The 20,777-nt window shown below is 32.4% G+C and overlaps 1 protein-coding gene across 1 annotated transcript; it reads left to right on the top strand.

The window, feature by feature from the left end:
• Nucleotides 1–223: 223 nt before the first annotated feature.
• On the top strand, nucleotides 224–19,471 carry LOC127879553 (deleted in malignant brain tumors 1 protein-like). The gene is made up of 9 exons (XM_052426478.1): nucleotides 224–804; nucleotides 3,919–4,040; nucleotides 4,443–4,662; nucleotides 8,503–8,624; nucleotides 8,844–9,069; nucleotides 14,385–14,504; nucleotides 14,822–14,944; nucleotides 17,970–18,058; nucleotides 19,107–19,471. The coding sequence occupies exons 3-8, from the start codon at nucleotides 4,560–4,562 to the stop codon at nucleotides 18,050–18,052; spliced, it is 777 nt and encodes a 258-aa protein (XP_052282438.1). The 5' UTR covers nucleotides 224–804; nucleotides 3,919–4,040; nucleotides 4,443–4,559; the 3' UTR covers nucleotides 18,053–18,058; nucleotides 19,107–19,471.
• Nucleotides 19,472–20,777: the final 1,306 nt, after the last annotated feature.

Below are 20,777 nucleotides of genomic sequence, written 5' to 3'. Positions count from 1 at the left end.
ATATTCACATGTTCTCATGCTTTTTTAAAGCGCCGATAAACAATGATTATTAAAATATAAACCAGACCAACAGTATGACTGTTATTTTGAACATTATTAGGTTTGCACAATACATTCAACAGGATTCAAGCAATTAAAAAAAATATAGATGATTTTTTAAATGCATCTTACTTTCAATCTTTAAAATGCTAATTTAAGTTTATTTCAGCATTGTATATCACTTATCTTTTACAGATTGTGGCGGGTTTTTTACAGATCCGTTTGGCATCATCGCGAGCCCAAACTTCCCGTCGAATTACACTAACGGCGTTCGATGCACCTGGTTCATCAACGCACCAGAGGGCTACCGGATAAATGTGCATACTTGCCGTGCAAATTATTGTTCAATCAACTAACAAGTTTTTTTTTTAAATCTGTGTATGGTATTTTATAAAAAAGTGGATCATATTCAAATAGCATTGGACATTTAAACGTGGTCTATTAATTGAAAATATGTATCCAAACTACAATATTCTTTACAAGAGCAAAGTTTCACCACAATAAATTCACACTGAATGACTTCTCTTTTTTGTATATAGGTGACATTTACAGAGTTTGCACTGGAGTACCACGCCGAGTGCGATCATGACTACCTGGAGCTCCTCAATGGACCTAACGCCTCCTCTCCGTCTATCGAAAAGTACTGCGGGACAGCGCTACCTATCGCATTTCAGTCGCAGTCGAACTCTGCACGTATTGTCTTTTCTACAAACTCCATCGTTAGTGCGAGGGGTTTCAATCTGACGTACACATTTTCCGGACAAGGTCGGAATCATTATAATAATGTTCCCTTTTGCGTGTCCATTTACAAAAAGAGTAATTAATCAAAATCTGATTTTTTCAGATCTATTTAACTCTCGATTTTATGTAATACCTTTGTCTTCTTATGTTTATATCTAAAAATTCATATGCACACATCCGTTATATCGCGGTTCACCGGATCCAAGGAACACGAGAACAATATCACTGTTCATGTAATTCATGTATTTAATTATGCATAAGCATAGTTTGCCATTTTAAACACGCATTAACATACCTTTTTTGCATCAAGTGTTATATCTATATATTAAAAATTGTTCAAATACGTTATCATTCCATGTAAATATTTATAAATGTGTGTTATTCAATTTTTGAAATCAGAAAAGAATTACCGAATTCGGTTAAATAAGTATATCTACTAATAAACAGTTCTTCACAAAAAACGCATGGGCTTTGATATTTGGATACTACATGAAACATACGTTTTGAATTGAATTATTAGAAAATATTGTAAACCTTTTTTCTAAACAAAACCTGTTATGCTGTCTTTATTGCTACACTGGTTGAGCTGATTATTTGCTCTCGATAAATAACTACAGCATTTCGTTCATAGTGCGCTACAAATACTACTTATTGCGATAAACATAATTTGCAATTAATTGCCAGTGCTGAACATCAATCCCGTGTTTTCAGACTATTTTTGTTATTTGGAATTTAATATTTTGTGTCCATTTATTTAGTATTCAGCTATCGCATCGAATCGGTCAAAGATAATGGTCCGAAAAACAAACTTACAGAACTGTTGCAGAGATAAAAACTAAAACAATATTGGATTGAACATTGCCAACAATAGGAATACAAAGCCGCGCCATGCTAGACGTTTATGATCCGAATAAATGTATCTGAAAGGTCGCCAAGGATACTCTACTTCACTGTAAAGTTTTATTTTCTTTATATAGTGTATAGTACGAAAACGCGTGTTCTCGTTCGTTCCGGTCAACGGCTTATCCGGCGACCTTGAATCTTGACATTCAATTGCGTTTAGTGTCTGTTTTGATAAACAAATGGTACCTGGTCTCGATGGTGACCAACCCTACGCCGAAGTTAGTTTTCAATCCTTCATATAAATTATGTATCATTCCCTGATTTACTTTAAAACACGCATTTGCTAATAAGGTTTGAATAAGGAACAAGGAACTAGTTTCTTATTCTTTATTCGTAAATGTATTCATGAATCAAACAACGTTTGATCGTGTTTCGATGCTCTTAACAATTTTTATAATATTTATATGTAAAAGCGTTTATCAAATATGCTGAGCTTGAATAATGTACTAGGAAAAAGCAACCAACTTGCTTTATAATTATATGCGTTGCTTTCTATTTATATGTAAACGCTTTAATCAAATATGTTGAGGTTGAATAATGAACTTGGAAAAAGGAACCATTTTACTCTCTAATTATATGCGTTGCAATTCACTAAAACCACAATGCCGTTATTTGCATAATAACTGTTTCTAAAAAGAAGGGTCTATATGTAATATAATATGGCCTATCAATTCATAAAAAGTATATTAAAAGTTTACATTGATATAATATATTCAAACTATAACGCTACTTAATTATTTATGATTTAAGCATCTTTTCACACATTCAACACACAAGGTTGAATTGGTTATCTGATATCGAAACATATTTTAGGCTTATTCTCATTTTTATTGTCTACTTTTGTACTTTAATTGTAAGTTTCTTTTCTTGTACATTCTGAATAAAATAATAATAAATTGTTTTTCAGCAAGTAGCTAAAGGTATTATCATGAATAGTTAAATGAGGTGAATTGAACAATTGTTTTTATAATTCAACAGTTGCAAAACAGTAAACAAAACCTTTTAGTTATGAACAGATTGTGCGCAATTTTGATTTTTACACCTTTGTAACGGATCTTTCTATTTCTTACGTGTGTGGTGTTATTGTTGCAAATACTAAATAGTTTAGCGCTTATCAATCAAATATATTATTCTGCAATTATTCAATAAATTATAGGGCTTAGTATAATGTTGTTCCCCAACACAATCACTTTTTTTTTATATAACGACTTATTCGCAAATTAATATTAAGCTCAAGTAATTGAATAACGACAGAAACACATGAAATCTTGTTTCGTGCTGCTTAACAAATCCAAAATTCAATAATGCAATACGATTTTTGAGCATTAAAACCTGTATGGTTGGTCAAATATATGATCTGAGTGATTTTAACGAAGTTTTAATAATAAAATGCGATTAAACAAAACCGTACCGCGATACAATATATTTATATATATATATATATATGTGTCTATGTTCAATATAATGTGCATGTACCACGATAAACTAAGATATCGGCATATTATCGCAAATCTAATATTTACATGTATTAACTTGTGATTTACATACACAGAAATTGAATGGAAACTTATTTAGTAAAATCATTTTACAATACATATTCAAGTTATATTCAACACATATGACATACTTTTATATTCCGTTGTCTCTATGATACAAATACTTCTTCTGATCAGCGTCATGTAACTAAATGAAATGCGAATTGCAAATGTATTAAATAGTCTTATATAAGTCATCATACACTTGAGATTCTTGTTCTGGATCCATAGAGCAGTCAACTGCCGGAGGGGGGAGCATACGATTCGTTCCACTTGGACTTAGGGGTGGGGGTGCTGTAAGAATTCTGTGAACAATGAATAGTCATATATATTAATATGTTGCTATTTAATAATGGTGCTTTATACACAAAGAAATTTAATAAATTTACATATTAGTTTAACGTTAGTCCTTGAACTTTTTGAAACAATTTATGACGGGGTCAGCAATTGGGTTAAATAACAAATAATAATCACACTTTCTCACGCTCTTTTAAAGCGCCGTTAAACATTGATGATTGAAATATAAATCAGACCAACCGTTTTAATGTTATTTTGAAAACAGTTATGTTTGTACAATACATGTAACTGAATGTTTTGCATTAAAATAAAATATTATAGATTGTTGAACTGCAACTTACTTTGAATCTTCAAAGTGCTCATCCAATTTTATTTCAGCACTGTATATCACTTGCCTTTACAGAGTGCAGCGGGGTCCTGACAGATCCGTTAGGCATCATCACGAGCCCAAACTTTCCGTTAATTTACAGTGACAACGTTCAATGTAACTGGGTCATCAAAGCACCAGAGGGCTACCGGATAAATGTGCTTAATTGCCGTGTTATAATTTTTTTCATTCAAATCGTATTGCATTATTTAAAAAATTTGCATGGCATTTAATAAAGAAAGTGGATCATATTCGAATAGCATTGGGCATTTAAAATTGATATAAGTATTTAAAATGTGTCTTCAAACTAAAAAATGCTTAACTAGAGCAATGTTTAACCACAATAAATTCACACACAATAACTTCTTTTTTTTTAACAATATTTGTTTTAAATCTTTGTATGGCATTTAATAAAGAAAGTGGATCATATACAAATAGCATTGGACATTTTAAAATGATATAATTATTAAAAATATGTATCCAAACTACAATATGCTTTACATGAGCAAAGTTTCACCACAATCAATTCACAGTAAATTTCTTCTCTTTTTTGTATTCAGGTGAGCTTTACAGACTTTGCACTTGAGGTCAATTGCAATAATGACTACCTGGAGCTCTTCGACGGACCTGACGCCTCCTCTCTGTCTATCGGAAAGTACTGCGGGACAGCGCCACCTATGGCATTTCAGTCGCAGTCGAACTCTGCACGTATTGTCTTCTCTACAGACTCCACCGTTAGAGCAAGGGGTTTCAGACTGACGTACACATTCTCCGTTGAAGGTCGGAATGATTAAATTAATGTTCTCTTTTGCGTGTCCATTTACAAAAAGAGTTCTTAATCAAAATCTGATTTTTTTTCAGATCTATTTAACTCTTGATTTTATGTAATAACTTTGTTTTCTTATATTTATTACTGAAAATTCATATGCACAGATCCTTTGTATCGCGGTTCGCCGGATCCAAGGAACGCGATAATAATATCACTGTTAATGTAATTCATTATTTAATTATGCATAAGCATAGTTTGGTCATTTCAAACACGCATTAATTTACCTTTTTCTTGCATCCAGTGTTATATTCATATATTTCAAATTGTTCAAATACTTTTTTATTCCATATAAGTTTTAACAGATGCGTGTTATTCAATTTTTGAAATCCGTAAATAATTACCGAATTTGAATAATCTGATGTTAATATCTTCAAATAAACAGTTATTCACACGAAACTTATGGGCTTTAATACTTGATTACCGAATGAAACATACGCTTTGCAGTGCAATATAATAAAATATGCTAATCCTTTTCTCTAACAAAACTGTTATGCTGTCTTTATTGCTACACGGGTTGAGCTGATTATTTGGTCTTTATAAATAACTACACCATTTCGTTCAAAGTGTGCTACAAATACTACTTAATTGCGATAAAACATATTGTAAAATTAATAGCCAGTGTTGCACAACGATCCCGTGTTCGCAGACTATCTTTGTTATTTGGGATTAAAAATTTCGTGTCTATTTATTTAGTATTCAGCTATCGCATTGGATCGGTCAAAAGTAATGGTCCGAAAAACAAACGTACATAACTGTTGCTGAGATAAAAACTAAAACGATATTGCATTGAACATAGCCAACAATAGGAATACAAAGCCTCGCCATGCTAGAAGTCTATGATCCGAATATAAGTATCTGAAAGGTAGCCAAGAATAGTCTACTTCACTGTTAAGTTTTATCGAATTACCCGTTGTCAAACGCACTCAAAGAGTGTGTTTTTTTCATAAAGTTTATAATCCGAAAACGCGTTTTCTCGTTCATTCCGGTTTATCCGGCGAACATGAACCGTGACATTCCCTTTGCCTGTATTGTATGTTTTGATAAACAAATGGTACCTGGTCTCGATGGTGACCAGCCCTACGGCGAAGTTAGTTGTCAATCTTACATATCAATTCTGTATCAATTGATGATTTAGTTATAAACACGCATTTGCTAATAAGGTTTGAATAAGGAACGAGGAACTGGTTCCTTATTCCTTATTCGTAAATTAATTCATGAATTAAACAACGTTTGGTCATGTTTCGATGCTCTTAACAAGTGTTTATATTATTTATATGTAAAAGCTTTTATCTAATACGCTGGGCTTTAAAAAGGTACTAGGAAAAAGGAACCAACTTACTATCTAATTATATGCGTTGCATTTCACTGATGCTTAATAATTGTTTATATTATTTATATGTAAAATGTAAAAGCTTTAATCAAATATGTTGAGCTTGAATAAGGGACTAGGAAAAAGGAACAATCTTACTATCAAATTATATGCGTTGCAAGTCACTGAAACCGCAATGCCGTTATTTGCATAATAACTGTTTCTGAAAAAAAGGGTCTAGATGTAATATAATATGGCCTATCAATTCACATAGCGTATATTATAGGGGCCGTTTCACCTTTTGGTAAATTGACAAATTTATAAAAAAATCTTCAAATTCGCACATTTTCGTTGTAGTTATCGTATTTGTGGGAAGACAGTATTACTGAACATTTATCATGCTCTAAAATATCAATTATATGCATCTTGTGACGATATCAAAACCTGAAAATTATAAAGCGTTGCAATGCGAAACGATTGAAAAATTTGAAGAATTATGTTGTTGTCGTTATATTTTGGTTTACTACGAGAATTGCTTATATTAAGTATAAAATGCATCTTTAATTGTATGAGCACACATGGTGAAGTGGTCTAAGCAACAGACTTTTACTTCAGGGTGTCATAGGGGGGTTACTTTTTTATTTCTTTAATTTTAGTCTTGTTTTTTACTGGAGCACGTAAGATCCAATGTTTCCATTTATCAATATAAAGCATTGAATTACAAACTTCAATACATGTCTCAATCTGTGAAAAGGCCCCTTTAACTGTTTACATTGATATAATCTATTCAAACTAAAACGCTACTGGATTATATATGATTTAAGAATATTTACACACATTCAACACACAAGGTTGAAATGGTTCTTTGATATCGAAACATATTTTTGGCTTATTCTCATTTCATTATCTACTTTTTTCTTTTCACTGTAAGTTTCTTTTCTTGCACATTCTGACAAAAATAATAAGATATATTTCAGTACGTTGTTAAAGTGATCATTTTGAATAGTATAATGGGGTGAATAAAAATGTTTTTATTAATCAACAGTAGCAAAAAAGTAAACAATGCATTTTAATTATGAACAGATTGTTCACAATTTTGTTTTGACAGCGTTGTAACTGATCATTTTATTTCTTACGTGTGTGATGTTATTGATGTAAATACAAAATAGTTTAGCGCTTATCAATCAAATTTATTATTCTGCAATTATTCAATAAATTTAATGTTGTTCCCCAATAAATCATTTTGTGTTTTTTGAGTGTGTTTGATTGTTAATATAACGATGTGTTCGCAAATTAACTTAAAGCTACGCCCGAGAAATTGAATAAAGGCAGATACACATGATTGCTAGTTTCTTGCTGCTTAACAAATACAAAATTCAATAATGCTAAACGGTTTTTGAGCATTAAAACCTATAATGCTGGTTCAAATAAAAGATCTGAGTGTTTTTACGAAGTTTTAATAACAAAATGCAATTAAACAAAACCGTACCGCGATACAATATACATTATATGTTTGTATATTCATTATATTAGCATGTATCGCGATATACTAATATATCGGAATATTGTCGCAAAGCTAATATAAAAACATATTAACTTGCGATGTACATACACAGATATTTAATGGAAACTTCTTTAGTAAAATCATTTTACAATACATATCCAAGTTATGTTCAACACATATGACATACTTTTATGTTCCTAAAAGACTTATAGACTGATGTAACTAAATTGAATGAGCATTGCAGATGTATTAATAAGTCTAATATAAGTCACCATACACTTAGGTTCTCGCTCCGGATCCATAGAGCATTCAACTGCGGGATGAAGTAGCATTAGATTCGTTCCACTTGGACTTGGGGGGGGGGGCTATAAGAAGTCAGCGAACAATGAATTGCCATATATTATTATGTTGTGATTTAATAATTGTGCTTTTAACACAACAAAATTTAATACATTTTCATATTAATTTAATGTACATATTAACTTGTGATTTACATACACACAAATTAAATCGGCACTTCTTTAGTAAAATCATTTCACAATACATATTCAGGTTATATTCAACACATATAACATACTTTTATCTTCCGTTGTCTCTTTGATACAAATAATTCTTCTGATCAACATCATGAAACTTAATGGATTGAGCATTGAAGATTTATTTATGAGTCTTATATAAGTCATCATACACTTGAACTTTTTTAACAATTTATGCCGGTATCAGCAATTTCATTTTCAAATAATATTCAGAATTTCTCACGCTTTTATAAAGCGCCGATAATCACTGATTATTGAAATATAAATAAGACCAACAGTATGAATGTTATTTAGGACATTATTAGGTTTGCAGAATGCATTCAGCAGAGTTTGGTGAATTAAAAGAAAATAATGTAGATTATTTTTTAAGCACCTTATTTTTAATCTTAAAAAAATACTCATTTAATTTTATTTCAGCATTGTATATCACTTATCTTCACAGAGTGTGGCGGGAACTTGACAGGTCCGTTTGGCTGCATCACGAGCCCAAACTTCCCGTCGAATTACACTAACGGCGTTCGATGTACCTGGGTCATCAACGCACCAGAAGGCTACCGGATACATGTGCATACTTGCCTTGTTAATTATTGTTCAATCAACTAACAACATTTTTTTTAATCTGTGTATGGTATTTAAAAGAAAGTGGATCATATTCAAATAGCATTGGCCATTTAAACTTGATGTAATAATTAAAAATATGTATCCAAACTTCAATATGCTTTACAAGAGCAAAGTTTCACCACAATAAATTCAAACTAAATTACTTCTCTGTTTTGTATTCAGGTGACATTTACAGAGTTTGCACTGGAGAAGCACGACGAGTGCGAATATGACTACCTGGAGCTCCTCGATGGACCTTACGCCTCCTCTCCGTCTATCGGAAAGTACTGCGGGATAGCGCAAACTATGGCATTTAAGTTGAAGTCAAACTCTGCACGTATTGTCTTCTCTACAAACTCCATCGTTAGTGCCAGAGGCTTCATTCTGACGTACACATTCTCCGAACCAGGTCGGAAAAATATAATTATGTTCCCTTTTGCGTGTACATTTACAAAAAGATTTCTTAATTAAAATCTGAGCTTTTATGTCATATCTATTTAACACTCGATACTATGTAATACCTTTGTTTGCTTTTATATATATATGAAAATTCATTCGCACAGGTACGTTATATCGCGGTTCGCCGGATCCAAGGAACGTGAGAACAATATCACTGTTCATGTCATTCATGTATTTAATTATGCATAAGCATACTTTGGTATTTTTAAACACGCATAAACATACCTTTTTCTTGCATCATGTGTTAGATCAATATATTTAAACTTGTTCAAATAAGCTATTATTCCATATAATTATTAAAAGATGCGTGTTATTAAATTTTTGAAATCCGAAAAGAATTACATAATACGGTTAATTTGATGTTTATAAATATATCTACAATTAAACAGTTCTTCACACGATACACATGGGCTTTAATACTTGATTACCGATTGAAACCTACGCTTTGCATTGCATAACTATAACATATGGTAGACCTATTCTCTAAACAAAAAAAATGTTATGCTGTCTATATTGCTACTCTGGTTGAGCTGATTATTTGGTCTCGATAAATAACTACGGCATTTTGTTCAAAGTGTGCTAAAAATACTACTAATTGCCATAACACATAATGTAAAATTAATTGCCAGTTCTGAACAACAATCCCGTGTGTTCAGACTATTTTTGTTATTTGGCATTTAATTTCGTGTCCATTTATTTAGTATTCATCTCTCGCATTTTATTGGTCAAAGTTAATGGTCCGAAAAAAACTTACAGAACTGTCGCAGAGATAAAAAATATAACAATCTTACATTGAACATAGCCAACAATACGAATATAAAGCCTCTCCATTCTAGAAGTCTATGATCCGAATATAAGTATCTGAAAGGTCGCCAAGGAAACTCTACTTCACTGTAAAGTTTTATCGAATTACCTGTTCTCAAACGCACCCAAACAGTGTGTTTTCTTCATAATTATAGTGTATAGTCCGAAAACGCGTTTTGTCGTTCGTTCCGGCAAACGGTTTATCCGTCGATCTTGAACCTTGACAGTCCGTTTGCCTTTAGTGTCTGTTTTGATAAACAAAAGGTACCAGGCCTCGATGGTAACCAGTCCTACGACGAAGTTAGTAGTCAATCTTTCACATCAAGTCTGTATAATTTGATGATTTAGTTGCAAACACGCATTTGCTACAAAGGTTTGAATAAGGAACAAGAAACTGGTTCCTTATCCCTTATTTGTAAATTAATTCATTGATCAAACAACTTTTGATCGTGTTTGATTAATTATTTGTAAAAACATTTTTTCAAATATGCTGAGCTTGAATAAGGTTCTAGGAAAAAGGAACCAACTTACTCTCTAATTTTATGCGTTGCCTTTCACTGAAACATAACATTTGTTTATATTATTTATATGTAAAAGCTTTAATAAATTTGTTGAGCTTGGATAAGGAACTAGGAAAAAGGAACCATCTTACTCTCTAATTATATGCATTGCAACTCACTGAAACCGCAATGCCGTTATTTGCCTAATAACTGTTTCTGAAAAGAAGGGTCTAGATGTAATGTAATTTGGCCTATCAATTCGCATAGCGTATATTAACTGTTTACATTGATATAAACTATTCAAACTAAAACGCTACTGGATAATTTATGATTTAAGCATATTTACACACATTCAACACATAAGGTTGAATTGTTAGGTTGATATCGAATCATTTTTTAGGCATATTCTCATTTTATTATCTACGTTTATACTTTCACTGTAAGTTTCTTGTCTTGCAAATTCTTACAAAAATAATAAAATATATTTCAGCACGTTGCTAAAGTGATTATTTTGAATAGTATAATGACGTGCATAGAAATATTGTGTTCATAAATCAACAGTAGCAAAACAGCAAACAAAACATTTTAGTTATGAACATATTGTTCGCATTTTTGTTTAAAGCTTTCTACCTTATCATTCTTTTGCTTACGTGTGTGATGTTATCGTTGCAGATACCAAATAGTTTGGCGCTTATCAATCAAATATATTTTTCTGCAGTAATTCAATAAATTAGAGGCCTTATTATAATGCTGTTCCCAAAATACAATCACTTTTTTGTGTGATTGTTTGTTTGTTTGTTTATACAACGATGTGTTTGCAAATTAATTAAAAGCTGCGCCCGTGTAATTTAATAAAGGCGGAAAAAAATGATAGTTTCTTACTGCTTTAAAAATACAAAATTCAATAATTGAACATAAAACCTATAATGCTGGGTCAAATACAAGATCTGAGCGTTTTAACGAATTTTTAGTAATAACATGCAATTTATCAGATTAACTTGTGATGTACCAGTATTGCGACACCATAAGGGTTTCGCGTGATGGAATGAGTGGAGAGTTCAAATGAATTTGAAAAACATTTTTTTCTGTGCATTTGATGAGTGCAACTATACAGTATTTCTCGCAGAGGTTGTTTATATTTTAGCCTATGCAACTAAATTCCAGATGTTGCTATTCCGGTCAGGCAAATAGCTTTGTAAAGCCTGTAACCCACAAGTGTCATTAAAATTAGCGACAGCGTAACAATGTTCAGTTTGGTAATTTTCATGTGTATACATTTTCAAACTCAATTTTCCACACTAGGCAACAACTTGTGTACAGGCACCAATAAATGCTCCCCATCCCATATACACGCTAAAAAAGAATCAGTTTTTAAAGATTGTTCCAACATCGGCAAAAGTCAGGGGATATACTGTCAAATTGCCCTTTAACAACTCAGTTGACATGACCTGTTCGTTGTTTTATTTCATCGTTCCTCAAAAGTTGTAACTCTCTTGCTTTGGTATCTCTCCTACCATTGAGTAATTAAATGGTAATTAAATTGAATACGTTTTAATTCCCTTTTATTATTGTTTAATTTGAGTTACAATGCTATGAAGATAAATTTTATTTACACTTAAATGTATTATGAATATTGCTAGGCCATGTGTGAGGTTGAGCGCTCTCAAACCGGTTTAAACCCCCAATGCTTTGCATTGACCGTTCCAAGGCGGTGACGCTAGCTTTATTCTTATGTGTGTTCATGTTGTCTTGTATTGTGCTGTTTTGTGCTGTTGTGTACTGTTTAGGCAATCGGTCACTTGCCTTAAATAAAGGACCAACTTAATGTATGTAATAAGAATTCAGTACTGCTCCAGCAGCTGGAGTTTCACTTCTTTTTAATGAAGCTGTAGTCTTTTTTCACTGTAAAATCTTTTACAGCGAAACACATAATGTCATTATCATAAATGTATAGCGTATTATTCATTTAATACTATATAAATATGATATGATGTCTTATGTATAGAAAATAACCTTGATATTAATGAAACAACACCATCTCCCAGTAAAGAGAGAAGGCATTTATTCAACAGTAGCATGATGTTAAGTAAAGTGCCAACAACAAACGTGAAAAATTCAGTCCCCATGTCATCACTTTTTTTAAAAGTTTAACTGTGATAAAATTAAAGGGGCCTTTTCACGTTTGGTAAATTGACAAAATTAAAAAAAAACATTTTAGATTCGCACATTTTTGTTGTAGTTATAATATTTGTGAGAAAACAGAAATACTGAACATTTACCATGCTCGTAAATATCGTGATGTGTTGCTCACGGCAAGCCTCGCCGTGTAGACCTTTCTTCAACTCGTCGAACTAATTCATGTACACGATTACACGTTCATAGTACTTTGTCATGTCTATTTGAACAACCATACTCTGCGTATTGATGATATTTCAGCATAATAATTTCGTCTTTGTATTAAATTATTAACGAGTAACTTAGTTTCTTTGTTGCGCAATAAAATGGCGGCTAGCAAGCGCTGTTTGTGACGTGACGTAACAAGGCTTTTCTTCGCGCGTGGTGTTTCCCAGAAAAAATATTTAAACACAAAATACTCGAAAACAAGAATTTTCCGAGATATGACGAATATGCCAACAGGTTGATCACGTTCTGGTCCATATACTTGCCAATTTCAGCAAAGGTTATGGTCCAGCTTTCAAATGAGCAAAATCGCTGCTATAAGCGGCAATTTAACGAAACGTAGCCCCCATAAACATTCGTTCAATTGAACGTCATCAATAGATAACGTCCAATATATCACTCATTCCATACTTGTTGGTACGCAGCTATATATATATATGTTCAGTTTTGGAAAGTCAATGTACGGTAGCAGAGCATTACAGTAGCGTAGCAAAGTCCATTTGCACAACGGGTTTGTGCACATGCATGAGCACGTACAAGGCGATGACTGACCATTGTATGCCTTTTAAGTGCCTCATTGTGTTGTCGTTGTGTACGTGCGTATATGCTTTCATTTGATCTAAATTCGTCTAATAGAAATCTTGACTTTACAAGCGTCCAAATTTGGCACCCGAGAATAGCAGTAGAATAATAAGTATAACATTTCTTTTGCGCATATTTGGACACACGTTTGTTTGGTCTGCAAGTGTACTAGCTTGTACACAGAAATTGATTGCCAATACCGTAGCGTTAAGTGTCATTGTGTTGTCACAGTTACAGTATACGTGTTTATGCTCTAATTTGATATATACAAGCCTCAAATAGTAAGCCTGACATTACCAGCATCATTTTATTCTTCTATTCACTGTTAGCAACCAATTGCGCAGATTGCACAGGAAAACTTACTCCGACTTTATTAACGAAGCGTTTTTCTTTGATGTAAGTTGGACAAGATACACACATGTGTATGTTTTTAATTATTTAACAATACCCGTTAAATGCATTTTCACTTATCTTGTTCATTTTACAATATGTCTAAGCGGGGAAAGTAATACAGGGAGGATGATTGGAGGATAAGGAAACATAAATCTTAAGATTCTTTAAAATTCTCCCCCTGCAAATTACTTTTCTCTTGATAGATCAAACGACGCATTAAAGTAACGACAGAGCTAATTTTACAACGTTTTTAAAATAAATAAAAAACGTGTTGATGCTTGTAAGAAAAACAGGAAGATTGGGGGATAAGGGAACATGCATCTGAAGACGTGTTGTGCAGTGTTGACGATTGAAAGAAAATTAATATAATAACTAAAAAGGGATTATCGTGTTGATTTTTGATAACTTTGTTTCTTAAAAAATAATCGTACCTTTAAATCTTCGTATGCAGTTATATAAAACTTGCTGCCATGAAATATTGTGTTTCGCATTTCGAATACGACAATCCTTCATTTCACTTTAGCACATTCATACGATGTATTGTGTTTCTATTTAAGTGAAAGGTTTTTACTCATTTACATTTTAGTATTAGGGAGCGCGTGCTCTGCGGATAGCAACTGCAGCGAAGTCACGAATGCGATTTGCCATAACAACACGTGCAAGTGTTCTGCCAGCTACACTCAGAAAGTGGACGTCTGCATAATTGGTATGTTAAAACATACACGTTTTCAACATAGCACATTAAACAAACAATATTTACATTTTATTAAGATTTATTCCCTTTGCTATTCTGAAGCTTTGATATTACGAGTCAAATGACTAACCATTTTACATGTATCTATGGTTACAGATTAACAATTTAATACAAAACCTCAATAAATGTCTATATCTATCTATGTAACATTGTAAACAGTAGACCAAACATTCAAGTTATAGTGCAACATTTTGAAACTTTATACATACATATATTTCTTAAGATGCCAGTTACATCAACAATATATGTAACGCACTTACTGTTTTCAGGTTTGGGAAACCCCTGCGCTGATAACGCTGACTGCACAGCAAATGTGGCCCATTCCGTATGCGCAAATAATATATGCGCGTGCAATGATGGGTACCAACATACAGGCATGGAATGCGTCGTTGGTAGGTCATTCAGATGAAACACTTGTCAACAAACACTCTGGCTCCTTTGAAATTGACAATGCTTATGTGCAATTAGTTATTCGTCAGAGCGAAAAGCAAAAGTTTTTGTATGTGGATTTTGTCATACAACACTGTTTGCTTGTAAAGAGTCAACTTTAAATATGTTTTTTTTAAACGCAACCGACATAACCAGCTTGGTATTTGTGCTTATGAAATACCGCCTTTGATGAACACGTGTAAGATGACTTGAACTCGAAGCCCTAGATATATGTATAAAAGATCAGGATATGACGTAATTTAACTTGTACTATACAAAATTTGCGACACCTTAAGGGTGTCACGGGATGGAATGAATGGGTAGATGAAATTTATTTGAAAACCTATTCTTTCTGTGCATGTGATGATGGCAATTTTTTTATGTCATGTAACATGATGGCAACCATAATACTCGAAGACATTTGTATGTTTTCGTGGTCGTTCAATTAGTTACCTTAAAAAGTAGAACTTTAATTCCCATTACTTTAATATTAAACACGTGAAAACAGCAAACAACTTCAGTTTGTCGGACATCCACATCTTTAGCCAAAAACTATTGACTAACATAAAGCCATTTCTGTATCAAACAAATTCGGTGTATTTTAATCGTAACATCATTATACCTTTGTATCACATGGTGTTTTATTTATTTTGCAATACCTTCAGCGCTTTGATTTTATATTACGAATTGTATTACGTAGTGCATCGTGTGACGTCATTTCTGTGACGAAACATCATAGTTTTATTTAAACTCTCTGGAATTAAAGGACATGTCGGATGTGGTGTCTTTTAACAGTATATTTGACAGTATATTTGAATTATTTCTTTAAAGCATCGAACGAATGCAAATTGTATTTCGGATGTGGTGTTTATTATGCATAAATGTAAACTTCGATCGGAATACAATACAATAGTATGGTTTGAACTAAGTTTCGATAAAGACATGGACGAATAGAAATGGAATGCCTATCGTTTTAAGGTGTTTGTTATAAACTTTGGATTTAATTTGTCAACTTAATTGTTATCAAAATTGGATTAACGATGTCATCGAGGTAAGCGTGACGTTTATACTAAATTAAGTTAAGTCGTTTTTATAACTCTTGTTAAAGCTGAAATTGTGTGAAACAAATCTATTGGTGTCTACATTTTATCTCAATAAATGCATCTCAAAATGCAGGCTGTGTTAATTGGCACATCGGGTAGAATCTCTTTGTTATGAACAATTTACGTCAAGCATTGTTGAGAAAAGGCTAACTCTTATTTAGGTTTTATAATTAAGCAAATGATTATTGAGCATCGTCAAAATTTACAAAGCATCGGTACTTTAAGATAAACGAAGTCTGCCGCGATACAAAAATAAATACTCAGATTACGTATAATATTTAATATTTCAAAACTATAATTGTATTTTAAATATGTCAATACCAAGTTTATTTATTACAAGTATTTCACACCATTTAAGTATATATTTAACTGAATTAATTCAGAAGTACCTATACTTACGAGACAATGGATTTGTTTAAAAATAAAGTATTTGTGTTATCTTTTTAATATGGTTTGGGACAGCTCTTGATTTAATATGTATTTGTTTGTTTCTACAAACGTCGATCAGAATTATATAAGCCCGGTATAATATAACATTATAATGTGATTTCGATCCAATTTATATAAGCCTATTGAGTACATACGAATACCGGACACCAGCGTACATTGACATCACCGGCGACATTATCATTTTCGCAAATCAGATTGTTGTTGACCTTATTTTTCAATATGTACGCGAAGATCCGTTAAATCGCGATTCGCTTGAACAACGGATCACGATTCCGATATAACTTGACACGTCATTCATGTAGTTGTATATGCATAAGAATAGTTTTGCCGTCTCAAACACGTTTATACAACTAATTTTTTGTTATCGCATCAAATGTCATATCCATTCTTTTACAATTGTTAAAAATATATATTTCAAACGATGTTATTCAATATATATATATATATATATATATATATATATATATATATATATATATATATATATATATATATATATATATATATGGGGTTCTAACCACGACCATATCGCATTATTGGTCATCACAGAACATAAAATTAAATCTGTATTACATGTCACATACTACACGATACATATATTGTGACAACAGGTGAGCATATAGTTCCCAAAAAGTTTATTTAACAAAATAAAAGTTAGAATGAACAACATTGAATTACCTTTTTGAAGAAGGTGGTCAGGGAATAAACTCTTTGATTTTGTTGACATTATCAATCAGTATAAATTGCGTTAATAATGGGATATATATAAATATATTATATATAAATATATATATTGATATATATATATCAATATTTATTTATATATATATATACATATATATATTTATTTATATATATTTATTTATTTATATATGAATATATATATTATATATATATATATATATATATATATATATATATATATATATATATATATATATATATATATAAGAAACATTAGAAATAGGAGCGTCAATTGTTTCAATTAAAGGGAAAAGGGAATCCAGCATTTATTATATCGATTTTGTTATAAGTTCATTACATAAACACAATTTTAAAGTTATTGGAGTGCAGCATAGGAGTTTACGTGCACAAGATTTCATATAAATTTATACTTGACGGACATAATTTTTCTTCGATTATATTTTAAGTATCGAATAGTTCCACTCGTGTTGAAATGTTGAGAGAATAGTGCATTTTGGTTGTTTAATTCCGTGGGAATACCTGTTTACGATAATTGTATAAGTACGTTAAAGAAGTCAATTATGTAGTTAATGAATTGTACCGTGTTTCTTAATTCTTATGGTCTGTTAACGCCCATCAGATGTTTAATTGGATTGTGGTGTTACCAATATTTACGCGAAATGTGTTTAACACTATTTGTCTTGAAAAAGAGGCATTTAAGAAGATAAGTGCATTTCATCGCCGATGTCAGTTTTGTTTCAGAGGATGCATTTACGATGTTCATGTGAAATATGCGATTGCGAGAAACGGACGTTCTCTACAGGAAAACGGTGATTTCCGGTACGGAAGTCTTACATACTAAGTCTGAGCAATCGTAGTGGTATAAAGATATAGTTTTCAAGTGTGCTATTATATTTTTTATCAGAGAGTACATTTTACCTTTAGACGATACTTCTAATTGTGAACCCCAGTTTTGTATTAATTGGCCAATACGAAATTTCTTTATTTCATCAGTGGATACTTGGTGTAGTTATATTATTTTGTTATAACAAAACATACGTTAAGAACGTGGGTAAAACATGGTATCAATTTAAAAGTTTGAATATAATTAAGCCTATATCTGTACAATTAATGCGATATTTAATATCACTTTTCTAAAACCTATATATTAAAAAAAAATAACCCTGCGTGGTTCAATAACTATGTTCAAGTGTTATCGACCTCACTTATTGTACAGGCAATATTTCGGCGTTAACAATTTTGTTTTGATGATTCTGCGCAAGAAGTTACAATCGGATTTTACTATAACATCTTTAGGAGGCAGTCTACAGTTTTTAAGCCTTATCTGCGCATTGGCCCCGGTCAATTTCCTGAATTTAAGGTGTATGGTCTAAAACAAATTGTTTTTTGACTCCAGGAGCTGAAATGCTTAAATGGTCAATATTCTAGTAATTTCACATGTTTTTAGTAATTCAAAACTAAGTGACCTGAATTTTAGTCAACAACAACAACATGCTGAGTGAGAAGTAAACACATGTACTTCCTGCTTGAAGCAGCCGGCATTTGACAGATTTCAACGGTGTGTTTAAATAAGTTAACAGTGCAAAAAAAGTAAACGGTAATGACCCATTTTGTTTGGGTTAGTTTGAAAGCATTTGCTTTGATAGTGCAAATTATGTTGTCGACTGTGTGCGTATTCTTACCCGGAAAGTTAAATGTGATTGCCGGGTTTATGTAAAAATGTGGTTTTTATGGGCAATTTCCAAGACCCCCGAAAAGGTCTATTTTACCCCAGATATAAATTTAAACAGCATTTTCTGCATTGTTTTGTGCTTTATTTTCAAGCTGTTGATGGGCCGCAATGAATATGGTCTGAATATATTTTCAGGTTGTGACTGAAGGCCTTGTTTTGAGGGTGTTTTGCAGACCAGTGCTTGTCGGCCTGGGGAATTTTCCAGAAAAAACTGTAGACTGCCCCCTTTACTTTCATAGCCCCAGATCTCACATTGCTTTATTGGCCTGGCCAACAAGATGAGTTTTACACTGTAGAAAACTACCATAGAAATTAAACATGACTCCTAGGTATTTATATTCTTAAAATTGAAGAAGTATTATCATGGTTTGATCGTGCCAAAAACCGTTCCTTTAGTTTTGGTTAAATTTATGTTCATTTGCAATTGTTGGCAAAATTCATGAACAAAATTGAGACTAGCATCAACATATGCCTATGTCCGAATAAAATTGTGTCATCTGCTTATTGCAACACCATTAAATTTAAGTAGTTTTAAAAAGTAGATTATGTCGCCTATAGGTATTTCGAGATTTACAAAAACATTAACGAGGCAATCTTCAAATTCGTTCATATGCAGATAGAACAAGAATAGATAGGGAATATATTTTCTACTTGCCACACGCCACATTGGAGTTATACCGTCGTCAGACGAGACGCCAGATTTTATGGTTGAATACTAATTGCAATCTTTCCCCCTAAACCAAGTTTCAAGATTTTATGTCAGAGACCAGCTTTCCAGACACAGTCACAGGCTAGTTGTCGGTTAATTAATAAAGTGCAAATAAATGATCATATGTTGAATAGCAAGCTTGAAATTCGGCTTGGCTTTATACAGACATAAGTTAATTCTTTGATTGATAACGACAGTAATAATTTACCAAGGCAGCTCAGTATTGCTATAGGGTGATATCAACTTTGCTCGGGTTTGGAATTTTTATTTTTTAAAATAAGTTTAATTTTGCCGATACCACAGGTGTCGTGCAAGGTGTCGGGTGTTTAAAATTATGTTGAACAAGCTGCACTACTCTTAAAGCATGGTGGTCGACGTACTCCTAATACATTCATTTTAGTACTCGGATGACATTCTTTAATTTCAAAACCACAGACGAGTCGTAGAAAACACGCGCAGTGACGTCGCCGAAAACCGTCACGTGAATACCGTGAGATCGCACTAAACACGTAGCGGAAACGTTAAATAAACTTTTGGGGTAATAAACAGTTACTCAGTTAGTGTTTATTTAAACATCATTTAAGGTTATTTTGATTTTTTAATTAATATTTTCGTAAACTATTCGTTTAATGAAACTGTGAATCGTTACCCCTGCGAGGTTAGGTGACCTGTGTATAACAATAAATAAGTTGCAGTCTTAAGACAAATCCTACTAATTAACAATATCTTAATCCATTTATTTCAATTACAAAAGATAGTATAAAGAGTATCGGATATCAACTTGCGTATTATTTTGGTTTTATATATCCAAAGAATCACGCCTTCAAGCAGAAATAACATACCTTAAATGTAGAAGTATGCGGGACAATTTACATTCTTCCGCATTCCCGAGGAAACGGGAGAAAACTGTGAAAACACTATCTTGGAATTTATCGAAAATAAACTAAAGCTCCAAAACGCAAAAGAAGAAATAAAAATCCCCATTGGATCGGCACCTTTCGACCCAAAAAAGTAAAGCCAATCGTCGCCAAATTCGCCTTCTACCCGGACAAAGAGAGAGTCGAAAAAGTTTCCAAGAACCTCAAAGGGACCAGCTA

Source organism: Dreissena polymorpha, chromosome 4 (genome assembly GCF_020536995.1).
Source record: "Dreissena polymorpha isolate Duluth1 chromosome 4, UMN_Dpol_1.0, whole genome shotgun sequence".
Taxonomy (NCBI): domain Eukaryota; kingdom Metazoa; phylum Mollusca; class Bivalvia; order Myida; family Dreissenidae; genus Dreissena; species Dreissena polymorpha.
The sequence above is the reverse complement of the archived record's forward strand: the minus strand, read 5'-3'. Positions and strand labels throughout refer to the sequence as shown.